The sequence below is a fragment of the Manis pentadactyla genome, chromosome 6 (genome assembly GCF_030020395.1).
Source record: "Manis pentadactyla isolate mManPen7 chromosome 6, mManPen7.hap1, whole genome shotgun sequence".
NCBI lineage: Eukaryota > Metazoa > Chordata > Mammalia > Pholidota > Manidae > Manis > Manis pentadactyla.
In genome coordinates, this window is record NC_080024.1 from 10,928,179 (window position 1) to 10,949,648 (window position 21,470).

At 40.1% G+C, this 21,470-nt stretch overlaps 1 protein-coding gene across 1 annotated transcript in view; it reads left to right on the forward strand.

Annotated features, from left to right (window-relative positions):
• Positions 1-21,470, forward strand: part of COL4A4 (collagen type IV alpha 4 chain) — a 110,712-nt gene that overhangs the window by 35,727 nt on the left and 53,515 nt on the right. Inside the window, exons 6-21 of the mRNA XM_057503490.1 lie at positions 208-252; positions 884-1,000; positions 3,355-3,423; positions 5,961-5,996; positions 7,310-7,372; positions 7,733-7,768; positions 7,964-8,005; positions 11,114-11,194; positions 11,935-11,988; positions 12,255-12,314; positions 13,172-13,216; positions 13,531-13,584; positions 14,339-14,408; positions 14,951-15,055; positions 18,521-18,685; positions 21,244-21,337. Of these exons, the coding sequence (XP_057359473.1) occupies positions 208-252; positions 884-1,000; positions 3,355-3,423; positions 5,961-5,996; positions 7,310-7,372; positions 7,733-7,768; positions 7,964-8,005; positions 11,114-11,194; positions 11,935-11,988; positions 12,255-12,314; positions 13,172-13,216; positions 13,531-13,584; positions 14,339-14,408; positions 14,951-15,055; positions 18,521-18,685; positions 21,244-21,337 (1,136 nt within the window). The remainder of the gene's footprint in view (positions 1-207; positions 253-883; positions 1,001-3,354; positions 3,424-5,960; positions 5,997-7,309; positions 7,373-7,732; positions 7,769-7,963; positions 8,006-11,113; positions 11,195-11,934; positions 11,989-12,254; positions 12,315-13,171; positions 13,217-13,530; positions 13,585-14,338; positions 14,409-14,950; positions 15,056-18,520; positions 18,686-21,243; positions 21,338-21,470) is intronic.

Below are 21,470 nucleotides of genomic sequence, written 5' to 3' on the forward strand. Positions count from 1 at the left end.
ACACAAAAAGAAAAGTACAAAAGCTACATTCTTAAATGTTGGCATTTAAGCTCATTAATATAAAAAGAGGTGACAGTGGCTGCTAAGGGTTTTTTTTTTAATGTTTACAAATACACGAGTTATTCATGTTTTCAAGTTAATCAATTTGTTAATTTAATAATGTATTTAGTAACTTTTGTATCTTTGTTTTATTTTTTGAAACTGTAGGGTCCAACTGGTGTTCCTGGATTTCCAGGTTTGGATGGGATACCTGTAAGTATCCCTAAATTTCCGCCAGATTTTTTAAAGAAGGGAGAAAGACAGCACATCTTTATTTTCTCATCTTAGTGCATGGGAGGAGGCTTGCATTTTAATTTTGTGTAATAACTCTGAGACCAAAACACTTTACTTGAAGAGCAAGGTTTCAAACATTTTAGAGAAAAACATTCCAGAAGATGAGGTAGACACACTTGTCATGTCAACTACCATGTTCTGGAAGTAAATGTATACTCATAATGAAAGCTTTTACTTGCTGGTGAGTCCTAACAGTAGAAATGGGCTTAAAGCACCCATTTCTAATATGGAAACCAAATGAAAGAAGGGAGAGGTATTTTGGGGGCTTTTCAATTCATTAGAATTATAAAATCTTCCCTTTCTAAGGATTTCAAGGAAGAAGTCCTCCCAAGTCTCCCAGAATACTACAAACTTAATTAATTTAAATTGGGCTATATGAAAATTTACTTATTCATTTTTACTACACTACATAGTACTTGTGGGTGGTAAAGAAAGTTTCACAAAATTATAAACAACCTAGAAGTCCCCTAATTTGGGCAGCCATCTGGCAGAAGTTTTGTGTTACAGTACTCGTGCAAAAATGCTTCACCTGTCATTTTGTTTCCTGTAGGGGCACCCAGGACCTCCTGGCCCCAGAGGCAGACCTGGCGTGAATGGCTACAATGGCTCAAGAGGTGATCCAGGTTTTCCAGGAGAAAGAGGAGCTCCTGGCCCAGGAGGCCCCCCGGTAAACCCCCCACAGCTCATCCTAATGGGAATCTTAAGGGAAAAGACTCTACAGTGGGACACACGTGATGTGCATGATACACAGAGTTCATACAAGCGTGCCAGGAGCATGGAGAACGAATGGGGTGGCTGAAGGCTGAGGCTAGGGAGGTGGGCAGGACCCAGAACACCTGGGGCCTTGTAGACTGGAAGGAAGCTGGCTTTCCTTTGCTGTGCCGTGGGAAGGCATGGGATGGCTTTAAGGAAGGAAGCAGTGTGATCTGACTGATGCTGCACTGAGATGCTCTTGGCTGCTGTACAGAGAATGGGTAGTGGGGGAAGGGAGCAGGAAGGCCAGTTAGCAAAAGTTACACTGTGTTTTCACTCAGGGTTCACTGCAGACACACTCTCAGTGTTTCAAACAGGAAGGAACTGAACATAGGGAACTTGGCACTTATCAGAATGGTTGGAGGACTGGAACTCAGGGCCCACCATGAGGTGGTGATTTCAAGGGTTCACACTTGGTGGAGATCCAGGTGTGAAGCAGTTGCTCCTGCCTCTCACCCCCACGGTGAGACGTCTGCAAGCAGACACTCAAGTTTTTCCCATCCTGCTGGGCAGCGACAGTGCCAGGAAGGGGCGGTCCTCCTCACTTCTGCCTTTCAGATCTCATAAGTACATCTCCCAGGGGGAACCAGCCCACATCCAGCTGCAAAGGGGTCTTCAAAATGAAGATTTTAGCTTTCTCGCCCCTGTAATGCAATAAGATAAATGGGAGATGCTGGGAATGGATGTCCAGAAGCAATAGACAATATCCAGCACTTGAGAAAACATTACTGCTCTTGGAATGAACTTGTGTAACTTATGGAATGAAGTGAATATGTTTTCTATGCTTTGGTAAGGTATGTACTCTTTTCTAAGTTCGGGGCAGCTTCCCTTGTGAACTCTCTCTAAGAACTCCTTTAACATGGCCTTTTTTTGCCTGTGTCACTTCTTTTGGCACATCTGCATTCTTTCTGTCACAACCACTCCCCTTTTTATGTTGGTTAAGTCTGTCTTCACTAATTTCTCTGGCTCAAGTGACTGGAGTGTCAACATCCCCATGATCAGTTATTTCTTCTGTGACCCCATTTACTTGCTGACTGCATTTTGCCTCCAGCATGATTATTCTTCAGGTGTCATTTCATTTTCATCTCTGATGGCCAATTCCTTATTTCAGTGGTCTGTTTTTATGAAATGTCATTTGGGTCTATCTCTGGGAGATAAGGAGGCAACACAACCACATATTTTGCCCTGTGTGCGTGTGAGTGAGACAGAGACAGCTCACAAGTGTGCAGTGACCAGCCAGTGACAGCCTTTGAAAGGAGGGGTGTGATCAGTCCGGGATCATAGTTTGCATCTGTTCCTTCTGTAGTGATCTGTGGACAGTGGAGTGGTACTTTATGCAGTAAGTTAATAGGTAGGGGTAATTGAAATTCAAACCCTTTTGTTTGGAGGACTGGTGCTATTTAACTTCACTGTGGAACTGAAATGCATGCATATGGGAAGTGTGTGGAGCAAGGACTGCCTGTATAGGCAAATCTGATCTGATTTCTCAAAGAAATTGTTGATGGAACTTCCCATAAAACCCCTAAGCATCTGCCATTGGAGTTAAAATCAGGTACTCCTGTTCTGTGCAGGAGCTTACCATATGAAGAGGCAGAATTTAGGCAGTAACCAAGCTGATATATTAAGATTTTAAGTAGAAAAACTTAGGGGAAAAAGGATACATTAAGTTAACTTTGGGGAAAAAGATACATTGAGTTATTTCATTCACTTCTAAAACATACTCTAAATACACTTGCCACTATGTACAAAAACCTTCCAAAAGGAATATGTCATTTTCTAAATTTAATCTTACAAAGGATGCCTAGGCTCTATTTTGAATACAAATACTGAAATGGATAAAATCAATTTTTAGAAAACTATATATAGGGCATAAATTATTAACTGACAATTGCACAACTGTTGGCTTGTAAAAATAACATATGTGCATTATGTTGTGAGAGAAAATGCAATTTTCCTGCTGAATGATTAGTAAATTGTATATTATATAAACCTGTATAAATATTACTAGGTATGTATAATATATATGCATACTATATTAGTATACACTCTGTTTTTGGAGAGTCCTTAATAGAACTTAACTGAATATGGAAAAAATGTACATGAGAACCTTAGGATGAAAATAATAATGAAAAGCATAAAGTAATCTCCACTGGAGAAATGTGTCCATAATGGTAATTTTATTGGTGAGCAATATTTTATAAAGAAAAGAAAATACTGAAATAGTAATATGCTTTTCTCCTCCCTCCTAATTGAATATTTTGTTTTCAGGGTCTTCCTGGGGAAAACGGAGAAAAAGGAGATTCAGTGTTCATTTCAGGTGCCATTAAAGGTATACAGGTAAGTGTTAGGATCATGGTGGGTTAAATTTTTCTTTCTTCCCACAGAGGTAAACCTACTCAGCAAACGCACGGACTGAGATTTCCTCCGGAATGTTCCTGAGCACACGGGCTTTCATCATGACCCCGACCCTCTGGGATGGCACCATATTTCTTGTGTGAAGGCACTTGGCTTTAGTTGCTCTGACTGTACAGTTCTACTGCTTGCCAACTATTCTTGCAGAGTTACAACAGATGCATTCATTTCAGGGTTTTCAACCTCAGCCCTATTGACATTTGGGGCCAGATAATCATTTGTTTTGGGGGCTGACCTGTGCACTGGAGGTCGTTGAACTGTGTCCCCGGCTTCTACCCATTAGATGCCAGGAGCTCTCCCAACATACACACACCTAAACACTATCTCCAGACATTGCCAAATGGGAAGTTAGAAGCACTGATTTATTTCAATGGTTAAAATATTTAAGTAGTTAAAATAGTATGATGTTAATGCTTGCCAGCCAGTATAATAGAAGTCCTCACTATGGAACTTGAAAACTATGGAAACTTTATACTATCCTTGCCACATTTAGTGCTTTTGTGTGTTTAGCACAGGATGATACACAAACATTCAGAAACAAACTCTTGAATAGCCATATCATCTGTTTAATATCAGTAGCCATGGATAAGCAGAAGATCAGTAGATAGGACACATCAAGAGGAGAGAGGCAGTGGATTCTCAAGACATGACCATTTCTTTTAAGGAAGAACAACAATTAGATAAAACTAGTCCTCGATTGTGTGTCTATTAGACCCTAGGTTCCATGCTACTCTCCGTGGGCACACCTGCGAGGCAATCCCTTTAGTGAGCTCACAGTATTTGTAGCTACTGTGCCTGTTCATACTTGCTTAAACAGCAAGAACTATGCTTTGGTTTATAAATTAAATGGCGTATTAATGAACAATATCAAAAGCAGGGTCATACTAGGAACCAGTATGGTGTATGGGAAGGAGTGAACTGGCCCTTACCTAGACTGTAACTTTATGCAACCACCTCAACCTCTCTGAGCTTCATTTTCCTTGTGAGAGAAAATTTAAATAATATCTCTCTTGCCTTCCTCTCAGTGCTGAGGGTCCTTTATAATAATTTATATTGCAGTGCTTTATAACCTATAATGTGTTGTGCAATATTATTTATGGTGAGTATTTTTTGGTAATTGTGCACAGAGAATAAGAGTGACAGAGGGGAAAGAACATAAGGAAGTCCTCACCGTAAAGGGAAGCAGAAGATCTCCTAACAAAAGTGGTCTTCACGTCAATAACCTTGGAGAAACAATGATCATAAGAGCTTATATGCACTTCATACCCATTCGGATGGTTACTTAAAACAAAACAAACCATGAAATAATAAATGTTGATAATTCCGTGGACCTGTGCATTGCTGCTGGGAATGTAAAATGGTGCAGGTGCTGTGGAAAATGGAATGGCAAGTCCTCAGAAAATTAAATGTAGAATTATGCTGTCATCCAGAAATTCTACTTCCAGGTATATACCCAAAAGAAATAAAAGCAGGGACTTAAACAGATATATGTGCACCCATGTTCATAGTAGCATTATTCACATTAGCCAGAAGGCAGAAGCAGCCCAAGTGTCATTCGATGGGTGGAAGGATAAACAGAACGTGGTCTATACATACAATATCATTCAGCCTTAAAAAGGAAGGGAATTTCAATACATGCTACAACATGGATGAACTCTGAGGTCATCATGCTAAGTGAAATAAGCCGGTCGCACAAGGATGAATGTGATTCCACCTACCTGAGGTTCCTAGACTAATCAGATTCATAGAGACAGAAAGTAGAACGGTGCCTGCCGGGCCTGAGGGGAGGGAAACGGGAAATGGGGAGTTGTTGTTTAATGGCTGCAGGGTTCCTCCTGGAGGGGATGGGAAAGTTCTGGAGATGGAAGGTGGTGAGGCCGCACAACCGTGGGAATGTAGACAATGCCACTTACGCCTAAAAGTGGCTAAGTGTTAACTTTTATGTGTATTTTACAAGACATTATGTTTTACATTAGAAAAAGATCTTGTATTCAAGAGAACGTAAACCCTTTTATCTTCTAAAGTAGGTGGTCTCCTGGCAGAATCACAATGCAGTAGATCTGGAGGGAGAAAATTTCCACACCAATTCCCTCTCCATCTACTCTAGGGTCATGAAGGGGAGCAGAGTGTCTGAGGCAAGGCCCCACAGTGAGACCAGAGACAGACTGGGGTGAAATGGGACCGGTGGGTTGAGAATTTAGAACATTTCAAATGGAAAGATGGAATCTCCTCTTGATTCCACGTCAGTCTGTCTGTGGCTTCAGCTGCGTAGAAGGAGAATCCAGGGCCTAAGAATGGAGGCAGATGGTCACCTCCACAGAGCTCACCCTGGTCTTTCCAACACGGAAAAAGTGAACAAACTGCACCATCCGAATAATCCTGCATGTCCTCCTACTTGTACATCATGTGTGCTTTAGGGAATAGTGCTGTTCTTCTCAAGCAACATGTCATTGCTCTTGCAGGGTGACAGAGGGGACCCAGGACCTCCCGGCTTACCAGTAAGTCTCCTGAGCAGGCTGTGTGTGCTTCTGTTTGCTCCTCAAATAGCCCCTGGCCCACACTGGTTTGTATCCCAGCAGGACTGGCTGTACAACTTGCAGGGCCCACTGGATGGGCGCTGGATGAAAATGTAGGTCCCTTGTTCAAAAGTTATTAAGAGTTTAACATGATGACCACAGAGTATTCAGTCAAGCACAGGAACTGAATGCATGGATCCCACATCCACGAAGCTACCCTTGAATCTCAGCAAGTTTCTACTTGCCTTTCTCCTCTACCTTTTAATGAAATTTGGTATTGCTCAGGTATAGATAGTCACTTAATATTTAGAAAGATAAGTCTGCTTAGAAACAACCTAAATAATGAATGTCAAGTGGAAATGATTTTGAGCTATACCATTCTGCCTGTTGAATCAGTCATTGTGTATTACATCTAATATTTTGTCCCATCTTCATCTCCCTGAAATTTGTAACTCAATGATTATTTTAGTCTTTGCAATTAATCAATATTCACAATGCCTCCCAATGGTTAACTGTAATTTTGTTTGGGAACTTCTGGCTGTAGACTGAATTACTTTCCCAGGTAGGGTTTCCTTACCTCTTCTGAAGCTCAGCTCTACATAATCAGTGAGATTCCTTGATGTCACTATTAAAATAAGTACCAATTCATTCTGCAGAGAGCAATTTCGTTATACACTCACAAATCATTTGATGTGGGCAGGGTCAGAGGGAGAACAGAGACTTGTTCCACACTTCCAGAAATGCCCAGCTAAAACCTGCCTTTGTGAATTGGTGCTTAGTTATGCCGCAAAAAAGATTGTATATGTCTAAATCGTCTTGGATCTTGAATTTGGGACAATATTTCTATTTTCATTGATCTGATAGGGCATCTTCAAAATTTACATTAAAGAATGTAAGTACATTCATATTTTAATATCAAGTTATGTTAATTAATAATATTTAAATCATCCTGATGTACTTCAAAGTTACAGCATATATGGAATTTAGGAATAGTTAATGCATTTTCTCTGTTCTCTGCTTTTGCTGTTACAGATTTATTAGTAAGTGAGTTGGTTGGTCTCTGGGTCTTACTTGCTCCTGGAGGTAGGGTTTTGTCCCACCGGCAGAGTGCAGCGCCCTGTAGCTCTGCCCTTTCGCTGTGTCCGAGCCGCTGTGAAGATGCTCCAGCCGGGCAGGCCTGTCCAGGCCTGTGATTTCTTCAGAGGTTTTTATCCACCTGGGACCACACACAGCTTCCGATGTGATTGATGATTACAGTTTTTGGTAACAAATGCACTGATTTTTCTCATGCTTAGGGACCTAGGGGTGCCAGAGGACCGGCGGGCCCAGTGGGCTCTCCAGGGGAGCCAGGGTTGGCAGTAAGTACAGCACTGTTCATTGTGTCCCTCTAAAAACCCAGGCTGGGTATATACATAAGGTAAAAAAAAGCAGCAAAATTGCAGTCTGGGGTTTGTCCCACCAGCAGAGTGGGGTTAGGCACAGGGGGTTCTTTCAGAGAGGATCCCCCGATGCATCAGTGCTCACCCACCACTATCAGAGTCAGTCCATCCTGAAGCACAGGCCCCCCGGAAGACCTGCATCCCAGCCACGATAGGAAAGACTGTCCCGCATGTTTTGACATTAAGGGTTTCCTGAAGAGGGACTTGGAGCAGCCAACACACACACATTCTGACTTCTGTGACCGGTATTTGATTTGTGTGTTTTTGTCATTGATTTAGGGAACTCCGGGCCGTCCTGGGAGTCCGGGTCTGAAGGTGGGCACCATGAATAGGATACGATGCATTAAGTGACCGCTGATATTTGTCAGAATTATGTTATTCCTCTCACTAGACTTTCCAAAACGTTTTACAAACTTCAACAAATTGTGTAATCAGAAGCCCTACTTCCTTGTAATTACATTTTTACTCTTCAAAAGCAATTAGACTTTTTTTTTTCTTTTTTTTTTCCAGGGTAATCCTGGTGTGGGAGTAAAGGGGCAAATGGGAGACCCGGTAAGAATCCCCTTTTGCACAGAGGAGCAGTTGGTAAAATGGATGTGCTGCCTGGGTACTGAAAGCTGTTCTATTACCACTTAAATTGTATTTCTTATCTGTTATCACCCAGTTTCATAGTTGAGAATTTTTTTTTTTGGCTGTATTATTATGGCACCATTATCCTTGACTGTCAAATGACAGTTCTGACAACATTTAACACTAAATTCAAAGTGAATTTATATGATGCATTTCACCCTAGCAAAAAGAGATTGAATATTTCTGATAATATGTCTGGAGTAACAATGTTGTTTAATTACTGATTTCTTTGGTTTACTTTAACAAATCTCAGAATCTTAAACTCCATGCATAAAAGAAATTACAAGTACCTGGCACCAGTAGTGTTCAGAACCACATAATCTCCCACTCTCTCCCCGGCTCCCACCCTTCCCCTGCCTCCCTCACACCCATAGTCCTTTCTGTTGATGCATGAAACATAGCGGGGATAAGCTTTAGGAAATCACTTTAAGGTGACACCACATCTGGAAGCAGAACGTCTAACTGCCAGTGAGTGGCGCTTTCAATAACGGTGGGCAACAGGTATTTGCATCTACTCTGTGCCAGGCTGGGAGCTGTTCTATTACCACTTAAATTGTATTTCTTATCTAGTTATCACCCAGTTTCATGGCTGAGAATTTTTTCAGTGCTTGATGTGGGGATTTAGTAAGACAGAGTGACCTGCATCTCATGGAGTCTCAGAGTGATGGGGTGGTCAGGGTGCAGCCGTTCAACAGAAGGACATGATTGCCAAGTACACACTGAGACTTCATGACGTGGGGAAAGTCTGTGATTTAACGTTAAGCAGAAAGTACAGGTCACAAAAGTGTAAGCTCAATTTTGTAAAAAACAAGAGAAAGACATTTAAATATACGCTTAGAGCAAGTAGGCTTTCTCTCCCTTGACACTGCTGACATTTCACTGTCGCAGGGGCGGTCCTGTGCCTTGTAGGAGTTTCCGCAGCGTCCCTGGCCTCTACCCACTGGATGCCAGTAGCTCCCCTTCCTGCCAGTTGTGACAAGCAAAAAGGTGTCCAGACCTTGTCACATGTCCCTGGGGGGAGGGCATGTCCAATTGCCCCCTTCCTTGAGGGCCACTAACACAGAGAAATGACTGAAAGAAAATATACTAAAACACTGTTTTTTAAACTTGGGAAGTCATGGGCCCCTGGGAATATGTTTGTCGGAGTCCCAGAAGCCCAGATGAGAATCGCCACACTGTGGTGTGCGGTGGGCACTGCCACCCTAGGGACCTCGGCCCCCGTGCCAGCAGGTGCAGTCGCAAGCTCAGGCCATAGACGAATGTGGAAATATTTGGCTATAAAGCGGCCATTCAAATTATCCAAAATATGCTTGTGTCAATCCTTGCGGATTGTCAGGTGAATAAAAGCATACTTGGAAATTTTGATGTAGGATTCTCAGGTGTTCAAGACCATGTTCGCCCACCCCACTTTAAGAAACACATTTAAGCCCCAAAGAGTTGTAACTAATTTTTCTAAGTGATCTTCTCTGTACTTTTGACTAGTTGAATATATGGCACTTTTATAATATGAAAAAATAGTGACATGACCAACATTTTGAAGAAACTCCTTCCTGGTCAGCCTTTATGGGTTTTGCTCAAGCATTTTCCAGCTACGAGAATAAGCCTGTTTATCTTTACTGATCCGTTACACATTGACGTGTGTATTGTTCATGCTTTTGTGTGGTCACTTATTCACACTACAGGCATCTTTAGGGCAGTTGCTACACAAACACTGTGGAGGTTCTGGGGTACACTGAGAGAACAAAACTTATGTCCCTGCCTCCTGGGCCCTCTGTGATTTTCCAGGCTCAGGGATTAAATTATTGGTTGTATTTTTTTTCATTTAAACTGGAAACAGTATTCTTCCCCAATCCCACTTATCAAAAACATTAATGGTTTTAATAATTATGTATTTGAGAATGTTCTTTTTTCCAATCATTGTCATAATAAACATTTTACATATGTTATCTAGTCAATAAAATAATACTTTGAGGCAGGCAGTATTATACTCCCCATGTCCCAGAAAAAGAAAATGAGATTCCGAGGAATTAAGGAAATAAAGGCCAGGAGAGATTTTAAGAAACTTGCCCAAAATGATGCTCAGAAAGGGCATAGTTTACAAACACAGGTGACCTGCTCTACCACCCATTCTTAACTATGACACAAGAGTGAAGATAATTTCTAAGTGTAGAATAATAGAAATATTCAGAAAAGTACTGAATAACTATTTTACAATTAAGGGTGAGAATTTATGGTTGTAGTTTGGCAAACCTAATTCAAGGAACATTTCCTTCTCTAAGAGAATAAGATCTGTAATGACATAAGTGAAAACATTTGGCTAATTATTTTATACCGAGTTTAAAAATATTGTTGAAAATAAGTTAGAAATGACCTAAAGCTAACTAAAGTCTTAACCAGAATGGAATGGCTTAATAAATGTTAGTATATTCTTTTGGCAGATTATTGTAAAGGCACTAGAAACCAGGTTTCTGAAGAATTGCTAGTATAATAAGAAAAGCTGCAAAAAAAAGTTTTATAAAATAAAAATAGAGAATTATTTAAAAATTTAAAAGTTAAATGGAATGTAAAAACATAAACCATATTCTGTATTTTAAATTTTGTTTACATATTTTATATAGTATTATTCTGATTATATTTTAAATTGTATTTAATACATCATTTGATCACACATGTGGATGTGTATATGAATATCATGCAAATGCAGAGACATACATACATGTGTGTATATACACATCTATAAGCACAAACACCACAAACATCAATACCAAAATTTTAATAGAGATTATCTCTGGATGGTAGGGTTACAGATCACTTCTCTTTGTAAAGTTCACTTAACAGTAAGGATGTATTATGAAAATCTGTAAATATTCTAAGTTACATAATGTATTTGCCATGATTTTTATTTTAAATCCATGATACAGGATCATAAGCATTACATCACAATACATGGGTGAAAATCTTAATTTGTTTCCAGTTTTATTTCAAAATAAAGTTAATATGAATTCATATTATCTTGAATTTTTTTTAAAGGGTGAGGTTGGCCAGCAAGGTTCTCCTGGACCCACCTTATTAGTACAGCCACCAGATTCTTCTCTGTATAAAGGAGAAAAGGTAATTCCCAACCCATACTTACCTTGGTGAAATAGTAACAGCCAACATTTTCTGAACCAATGTCAGTAAAGTGCCGAGCACCTCCATGCATCACTGCATTTAATTTCCGATTAACCTTGACAGGTTGGCACTATCAGCCCCCTTGTACAGAGTTGAAAAATGAGGCTTGGAAAGGTTACTAGTGTTCCCAAATTTACCCAGCTGCTAAGCTGCAGACCTGATTTGAGCTGCTAAATTGTGACCATCCTCCAGAATATAGTGCCCATTAATAATAATCTTTGATAGGTTGAAAAGGCCACTGAAAGTCCACTTGTTCTTTAGGTGTTACATATGCACTTGATGTTTTGATAATTAAAAAGGTAACAGGTGCATAGAACTCTTGGCAAATGCTAATTCTTCTCTCAGCCTCCAGTACTGGTGTTCCTGGTTCCACATGCAGAATCTATTGTCAGTTTTCAGTTGCTGGATTACATGTTACTAATTTGCTCAAAATGAGCCACTCCTCAGTGGCTACATTTCCAGCTTGTACCTGCTGCCCTGGTTCCATGGTGGTCCCCCTGCTGAGCCCCACGACACTGGACCTCTTACACATAACTAACTTGAACAGGTGTGCCTGGATCTAATCTCTAATTTAAAAAAAAATTAATGAGATGGTTTTTGAAAGAGGTCATTTCTGAAAGAGTTGGAATTAAGATGTTAAATAATAAAAAATAAGCCAGATTATATTCATTGATTTTTAGGGTCTAAAAGGAATGCCTGGTATAGCTGGACCTCCAGGACTGCCGGGACCTAAGGTAATTCACTGAGGTACCTATGTTATTTGTATAATGCGCTATTTCAATTAATTTTTTTTCTCGCATGGTTTTTATCATTGCTTAAAATGCTAATCTGCATCACTGGGATTTTTTTCACTATTTTATCATAATCCCATAGGGCATCTGTTCTAAAGTGGTTGTTTTCTTTAAGTTGCTGGCAATAATTTTTATTTCTCATTTGGTGTTTGAATTTCACGTTGCTGAAATGTTGTTTGAGCCCCTCTCAATGTCACCATCTCTTTAAGGGAGAACCTGGTATTGGGACAAAAGGAGAGAAAGGTGTGCCTGGGTTCCCAGGGCCTCGGGTAAGAATCGTTTCATGTTATCTTAACTGCAGTGAGTTTGGAGGTGTTTCTCTCTTCCCTTTTCATAGAACAAGACCAATATATCTGAGATTTTTCTCAAATAGGAACAAGATAGTTTGGACAACAGGAATTGTGTAACAGCTGAATGTCCCAATGGGACATCCCTTCTGTTGACATCACTTAGATAAAACAGGCAAGTGGATGATAGAAGAATTGGTAAAAAAACAATAGGATTGTGGCATTTCCTGCCTGGCTCAGAGTCAGTGTGATAGTAGATTGGAATTGTTAATTTAAGCCTATTTGGTAAAAGAAGGCACTGCTTTAGGGGCAGTAGCGGGAAAAAAGCATGGCATCAGGCCTCAGACTCACCACCCATGACTGATGGGATCCCCGTTTACAGAGTCACTGTGGAGGCTGCGCCCCAAAGGGCGCGGGCATTGAGTTTATTGTCTCTGCAGTAGTTTTGGCTTCCAGCACTGGCTTCCATGGTAGTTTTATTGCTGATACTGCATAGAGCATCTATGAATCTCTGGACAAATTGTATTACAATGATTTCAAGAGTATTTAGCCTAGTGCAAGCATTAAGTTAACTAAATTAAAATGAAAGAGCAACAACAAAAATACATTCTTTAAACACTGGTGAGGGCACACATTAAAAAAAAATGAAACTAAAAATCAGTTAAAAGAGGAAATGTTAAGAAATGAAATCTATTTTATATTTATTTCCTTTTGTTGTTACCTTTGCGAATGAGATTAAAAGTCCATGGAGCAATTTCAAAAGGTGTAACATGATGCTTTGAACTGGTTCATGCATTTTGACATAATTCTGCTTGTGTTGATTTTTGTGAATTTATTAGGGTGACCCTGGTTCCTATGGATCTCCAGGTTTTCCAGGATTAAAGGTAAAGGTACAGCATTATAGAGAAGATAAATGCATTTTCATTAGTCGATGCATTTCACTATCATTCAAAACTTGTAACAGGGCATGCTATCATGCACACAGTACTTGGAGAGGGAGCCACATCCATTTTTATGAATTGCATGATTTAGCTGTAGGCGTAAGAACTAAAGCACACACCGGTCTGATGCAACCTAAAAGCACTTCTAGATTTTGCATAGAATCTCAGTGAGCTTGTCATGTTCAAATTAAATGAGAATGAGATCATTTGTCACCCACTCACATTTTTTTAAAAAGCATGTTTGTGGTTATTTGTAGGGAGATTCAGGACTGTTTGGAGATCCTGGACCATCTGGATTTCTCGGCCCAAAGGTGAAAACGTGAGGCTAGCTGATAAAATTCCACATCCCTTATGTTATCTCATTTATATAAAAAAACACTTAAACAATCATTCAAAAATGTAATGCTTGAAAGAGAGAGTTCATTTTGCATATATTAACACATGTTGTAATGATTACATTTTACATTTGAGAAATATCTTTTTGGAGGTGAATGATAATGGAAGTTTTAAAACTTCCATGGGGGTTACCTAGTATCATGATTAAAATCAGAGGGAGCCGTGGAGAGCTCTTTGCTATCACCCCTATTACATTCTTTCCTTCCTTTATAGCCTCTGTGACCTCACATTCAGCATGTGCTCAGGACAAGCCACGGGGACATTAAGGGGACACAATTAAGGAGGACATATGTCGCTAAAATAAAATGCAGATTCAGATCTTGTAGATGAAATTTGTTTCATAACCAAAGTAGATGTCAGTGCTCATAGTATATCTAGGAAATGTCATGCCATCAGAGGTACCTAATTTGTAGGCATGGGATAATTTTTTGGAATTTAAGTTTTTTCCCTTTGTGAGAACTTTGCCAGTTGGTTGTTTACCCTGGCTTGTAGGTGGGCGGCTGGACACCTTCATATTCCCAGAAGTCCCAGAATCATTCATTTCTCTGGTCAGCCTATAATCCTTACTTCTAATATGAATGCACTCTTGGTCCTTCTAATATTTATTTAGCACCAGGCAACATGAGGAAATATTATTTCTATGAAAAGTGAACGAATGAATGATTTCAGGGCGACCCTGGAGACCGCGGGTACCCAGGACCACCAGGTGTTTTGGCAACTCCGTCTCTCCCACTCAGAGGTTTGTGTGCTGGGCGGTTGGTTCACTAGGACGTGGGATTGGAGCAGCCCGGGCAGAAGTCTGGCCCAGCATTCCATAGTTTGCACACTGGGCACGCTAAATACATGCACTCACCATGAATATGTAATTATACAAATGCAAGTAGGAATGTGCAGCTTGGATCATCTCTACCAGTATAGGACATTACATTTTATTTTAGTATGTAAACTATGTGCTGGGATTTTTACTGTGTCACCTTTCAGAAAGTAGTTACTTTTAATTGCCAAAAAAGGTTTCAAACCATTTGATTAAGACCTACCAAGATGCTACCTCCAAGAAAAGAGGGGCCGAACTCAGTGACGGAGGCACCACTCGATATTCACGTGTCTGCAGGGGGAGCAGTGGAAGGGGTTCAGGCCTGAGACCCTGCACTTCAAATGGGAGGAGAGCCTGCAGAAGTCTCCTGGTTGTGATCCACCGAGCATCACAAAAAGTGACTGTGTGTGCATTTGTAGATGTGGATATATGTTTATTACATTGACGTGGGTCATTATTTTTGGCAGGCCCTCCGGGGGATCCAGGGCTCCCTGGCCGCTATGGAGAAATGGGGGCGGTTGGACCCCCTGGCCCTCCTGGCCCCCCAGGGGCACCAGGGGAAACCTGTGCAGGTATGAATCCACTGGCTTTTCCATACCAGGTTTTCTCTGTCCTCATCCACACCAGCGGTTCTCAACTCTAGCTGATACTGAAGCCACCTCAGCATTTCAGATATACTGATGGGTGTCCCTACCCCAGACCCGAAGGTTGGACTCTGTGGGGGACGGACCCAGGCATCTGCTATTATAGGAGTGCCCCCGTATTTCTAATGTCCAGCTGGGGTTAAGAACCACTGAACTCAAGCCAATTACTTGCTCACTTGGAAGTAATAAAAGTTCCTGGGATGCACTTCAAAAATATTCAGTTGGCATCTCAGGGCTGGGAGAGGAATGTGTGTGTTCGTCAGGTGCCCCTCAAGATTATCGCATGTGGATAAGACTGGAAACTGGTGCCGGACGTGGAGTGTTTTGTGAGGTCTTCGCACCCTCTTGGCAGGCTCTCCTTATTGACATCTGCTTGTTAAATGTAGTTCACCCACCTAGACCCCAACTTAAATCTCCTGCATGAAATGTGGAAATACAGATCACAAATCAAAAAATAAAACTTTGATTCCGCTTTAGTCACAAAGAACAACAGCAATAAAACAACCATCCTCTCTCCACTGAAAAAATTAGCTCCCTCACACCAAAGAAAAATCCCTGCCGCTCATGGCAGTGTTTGATGAAAGGCCCTTGAAAAGTCCTGTTGACATGAGGCCTTGGAGGTCCTTCAAGTGCCATGCTGGCCACCATTTCTAGTAAGATAAGGAAAAGAAGTTTAGAGGATTTTTGCATTCTGTGAACCCAGGAAAACTGATTAAACATGTGAAGAGAAAAGTCTTGAATAAATGTAATTTTATCCAGTCTGTGTCTCTTGTTACATTTCCTGAGAAGGAGGAAGAAATTTCCTGAGATATTCAACTCTTAACTACAGCATTCTTGTGTAATCTTCTGTGAATCTAGCTTCCACTTTGTAGGATCTGATGATCACAAAGGTAGTTAACCTTTGTTTAGTTCATTTACTATTTAGATATTGTAGATATTGTAGCCTTGGCTTAATTGACCCAGGACTATATAAATCATAAATAGAGAGTGCTCTGTCGGCCAGGAAACACTAGACTCTAGCCTTAGATTTCTCCTTTCAGGCTTGTGTATAAGGAAATATTGGCTCCAGAAGTTTGAAATCAAGCCCAGTAGGAGTAATATACATCTCTAGCAGACTCAAACCCATGTATAAAAGAAAGGATGTTAATTCCACAAGATTTTTTAAAAGAACTAACCCAGTGGCTTTCAAATCTTGACTACAACCCATAGTGAGAAGTTCGTTTTATATTGGATTGCATTTAGCTTACATTATATACATATATACATATCCACATTATATATATATATGCTTCAAATACAAATTTCACAAAATAATACCTTTTGGTATTATTTCTATACCATCATTTTCTTTTGAAAAAAAAATATAGAATGCTAGCCACAACCTAATTGGTTCCCTGGGTGCAAATGGGTGCTCAAGGCTGCTGCAGGCCATACCCTGTAACCCATTCTCCCTGCTGGAAGGTAGCCAAGCATTCTGCTTTGTGCAAGGACAAGATAGCCGGTAACGTCCAGGTCTATCCAATGACTGATTGTCGAGTTACCAAGTCAGGACTTAGGAGTGACATGAAGATAAGTTCGCAGTCAAGTCCACAGGAGCACATTTCATTTTGTTTTGGGTATGCCAGTGTATATAGTCTTTATTAAACATTTTTATCTTATAATCATCTATGGTATTTGCCATGAGATAAGCAAGGTGTTGGAGTCAGATACCCAGCCTTGCCACTTAATGAAATAGTTATGTGTTGGCATGGAATAAAAACATTCCAGGTTCCATACTTACAAGCTGTGTGAGCTTAGGCATTATCAAACCTCTCTGCACCTCACTGTTCTTATCTGCAGAATGGAGTTCTTGTTAGGGTTAAAAGAAGTGATACATATACGGTTCTTAGAACACAGCTTGGCATATAGTAAAGTCTCTCTGTGTTAGCTATTGTTATGGTTACTCATGTTTGGCTTAAATGTTCTGTGCCTTATTTATAAGGCAAAACCTCACAGGGAAGTATGAGGAGTAAAGGTAATGTTTGAGAAAAAGCCCAGCAGATATGCCAACAATAATGAAAGACATGAATTTAACTAGCATGCTGCATACTTACTGATTACTGAGCAAGGCTTCAGCTGTCTGTTGCTGAACAAATTACCCAAAGCCTAGTGGCTTAAAACAGCAACAATTGGTGTATTGTCCCCTCATTCTTTCTGTGGCTCAAGAATTAGGAAGAGCTGAGCTGAGCTATTCTAGATAAGGGATTTTATTATAGTCACGGCCTTCTAGTGGCTGGAACTGGAATATGAGGACTGGCTGGGCCGCTCTCTCATGTATCTCTCACAGTCTCTCAGCCTCTCTGTGGGGCTCTGTGCTTAATTTTGGCTTCCTTACAGCATGGTGACTCAGGACCCCAGACCCAAGATAGAAGCCGAGTCACCTTTAACAGTCTAGCCTTGGAAACCATATGCTGTCACTCCTGCCGTACTCCATTTGTCCAAACAGTCAGGAAAGCATTCCACATTCAGGGGGCTGGGAACACTCCACGTCTTGCTGGGGGAGAGTCAAGGTTCTATAAGAGCACAGAGGGATAAGAGCCACCTCATGCCTTCTCTCAAAGCTACACTGTTCCACAGAGAGATTCTGGAACTAGCCATGCTTACTAGGGAAAAGAAGCGCTGAGAAATGGTCACTCTCCTGCAAAGTCTTCCAGCTGTCTTTAAGCCAACACCACCGGCAAGGGGGATTAGGATGTCGGGGGGAAGCAGGGTTTAGCTGCTTCTGCATTACTTGCTTTGACCTGCTCCCAACACACAGAACATCTCACCATTCACAGTGCATGTGCTATTACCAGACAGTGCACTAAGCCCCTTACATGGCTTATTTTATTTGATCCTTATAACAAGTCTGTGAGGTAGGCATGGAGGATTAAAGAAGTTAAATAACCTACTGAAGTACCTGTGTCTGCAGAGGGAGAAGCCAGGTCCATACCCAGCACCTCTATCCTTCCCCACCAATCTAGGTTGCTATGAAAGGTGTGGTATTTTATGTCCAACATCCATGAATGCATGAGTCTATATTTTTATTCACTAAACATGTTGATGTGTTCATTCAGATTATTTTTTTACCAAGTTATCAAAGTGGAAATGTTGAAAAATAATTTTAATTAAATAACATTTCTTTCCCAATAACCCCAAGAATGGGGAAAAGATAAGGAAATCTGATTTTCCAAACCTGGTAGTTTCCATGTGTGTGCGTATTTCAAAGAAGGTGAGGTATTTTGATGGCTGGAATATTCAGTTATTTTTTAACTACACTTTTTTTTTAGGGAAGAAATTACTGAATTTGATTGCTTCTACAGAAAGTATGCTCTGAGAGATATACATGTTTTTCTCTCTTGATTTCTCTTGGAGGCATGATGGGACCCCCTGGGCCAAGAGGGTTTCCTGGTCACCCAGGACCCCCAGGGGCAGCCGGTATTCCTGGGAGAGCTGATTCTGCTCCGGGAAAACCTGGGAATCCGGGACCACCAGGGTCGCCTGGAGCTCCAGGGTTGCAGGGACCCCCGGGATCAGATGGTAAAGTGCTCCTCATTCACTTTCATTAGTACTTATGTTTTATTTGATATTTTCAGTGTCATTCAGAAAATGTGACTTTATATTTTTAAAATTATCTAATATTTTGTGAGCCAAGCTAGTAGTAGTAATAATATAAAAAAAGTAAAGTGATGTTGGAATACCATGTCAATCAAGCATATGAAAATATTTGGTAGAGAATTCAAGGGTGAATGATAGACTTTTGTACATTAGTACCACTTAAATTTTTTAAATGTAGTTTTAATTTGTATCAGAGTTTTATATAGACCTGGCTTAAGAGTCAAACAGTTCTGCGAAGCTTGTTGTGAAGGACTACTAACCCAGGCAACCCCTTCTGCTAGTCCTTCCTCCCCAGGGGCATTTCTTGCCACACAAGTCATTGGATTTTTTTTATTTTTTGCCTCTCTATATTGCCATTCAACATACTTGCATTGCTATTTCTTGCTTTTCCAGTTTGAGCATTATCCTTTGATTTAACCTACTCTGTAGGAGATGAATTATCTTTCACTCCCCTTCACCACATATGTGCACATTTTCTCCCACAACCTATCGGTACCGTTTTACTATCTTAGAGTTACTTCAATGAATATTCAGTGTTTACACTGAATGGTTATATAACTGTTACCCACCAGCTCAGTCATGTAATAATACATATTATTAATTTTATAGCACAACATTTTGTTAATAATCGTCTTGTTTCCTTTGTGTTTGCTTGATTTTCAATATATTTATTGCTAATTCAACCTCAAACCATCTAGATGTGTATAAATCTTCATTCTAACTTGGTAAATATTCTATCAGTATTATCTCTTTGAATAAATCTCTGCTGGAGCTTTATGATTTGTTTAAAATAAGTCAGGTTGTCATTTTAAGCTGCTGCTGAGACACCGTCTTGAGATCTTCCTTCACCATTAACCTGGGAATCCTCTTTCTCTCTGTCTCTGGGTCCTTTTGATCGCTATAACTATATATTTCTTTCAGTAGTTTAATCCCTCATTATACTTCCCAATTAAAGGTGTAAATTTGGGGGATCTTACTTGTCTGCATATACCTTTAGTTTACTGTGGAATTTAGTTGATAGTTTGGTGAGTGTAGGATTCTATGTTGGAAACATTTTCCCTCAGGTTTTTGAAAGCATTTTCCATTGCTTTCTAATGCTGCTATTGGGAAGTCTAATAACATTTAGATCCTTGATCCTTTGTGTAAAATCTGTTTTCTTCTCTGAAAGCTTATAGGAATTTTTCTGCTTTTGATAACTTTAAATTTTATAATGATTTGCCTCTAGGTAGGTAGTTTTGCATTTATTTGTAGGTACTCAGCAGTTTTGATCCAACACAAATCCTTCATTTATGGAAAAAAGAGTCTTGAAGTATTTCTTTGAAGGCATTCGTTCTTCATTTTTTTCCCCTGTTTTCTCTTTCTAGACGCGTGTATATTTGTCTGTTAGAGGATCAGTGCTACGTGACTCTTTTTCTGATCTTTACTACGATTTTTATTTTTCTGTAACACTTTCTGGTTGACTTTCTCAACTCATTCCTCCAACTCTGCTCCTGGATTGTTAAATTTCTGCTTTCATAACCGATTTTTTTTTTAATTTCCAAGGATTTTGTTGTGGCTGTTGTTCTGGTTTAATGTTCTCTTTTGCAGCAACTTTTTCATGTTTCAGGCATGAAATGCCTTCCTTCATCTGCTTCCTTAATTATATAGGTTCTTTTAAAGTTTTCTTATTACTGCACTGTTTCTCCTAAGTTTGAGGGGTTGCTGCAAAATTTGAGAAGGGGATCTTATCGTTTACCTGTTTCTTCGGCCCGTAATCCTGTTTGGGGTCTCACTGTCATTCCACTTCCAAAGCACCAATTCCTGAAATTTGGGAGAGATTTCTCATATAAACTGTGTTCTTCCTCCATGTTCCCTCACTGCCTACTTAGAATTCAGCTTTTTAGGGTCTGCGAAGTCCTTTTACATTTTTTTGTTTTTGTTGCTAGTGTTTTCTTTCCCTTTTTCTTTGTTCTGTGGAGCTTATGCCTTTTTACAATACTCTTCAACTGTTATTTTACTGGGATTTGGGCAAGAACAAAGAACTTTTTTGTTTGCATTATTTCTATATCTTTAAGCAGGTGTCTGAATTTTTGCTTTCATAAGTCATGCTTTATGCTTTCTTAATTTGGTCATTGTTGATACTTGAAGGGGAGAAAAGGATGTTTGCCATACATACACTCTTAGTTTTTTGTTTATTTGTTTTGTTTGGGTATATTTGTTTATCTTGCTGTCCATTACTTGCATTGCAGCCCACAAAATTAGGGCTGAGACAGGAAAAGCCTTATCAATGATTATGGTGGCAGAAATGCTGTGGCAATTGTATGGTCTATTTGTGTTTATATCCTTATGTCAGAGAGAAAGAATCATAGGAGAGGAATGGAAGACAGGATGGGTTGAGGGGAAGATGTGAGGATGTGAGTACAGAGCAGTTCTACTTGTTCTATAGAAGACCTGCACAAAAGCCATGTGATTCTCTCTTCCCACCCTCTTCCCCAATGTAGTTATCTATTGCAGAATTGGGTACCCTGGACCACAAGGAATAAAAGGCATAGCGGGTCCTCCAGGAAGCAGAGGCTCAAAAGGAAAAAAAGGCAAGTATACTTCAAAGGTACATGTTCTAGAGGACAATAACATATGCGAGATTGGGAGGCATGTATGAAATACACAGTGTGGCATCTCACATAGATTTGTTATTTGCCTTAGTTACCACTATGAATACTTGTCTTCA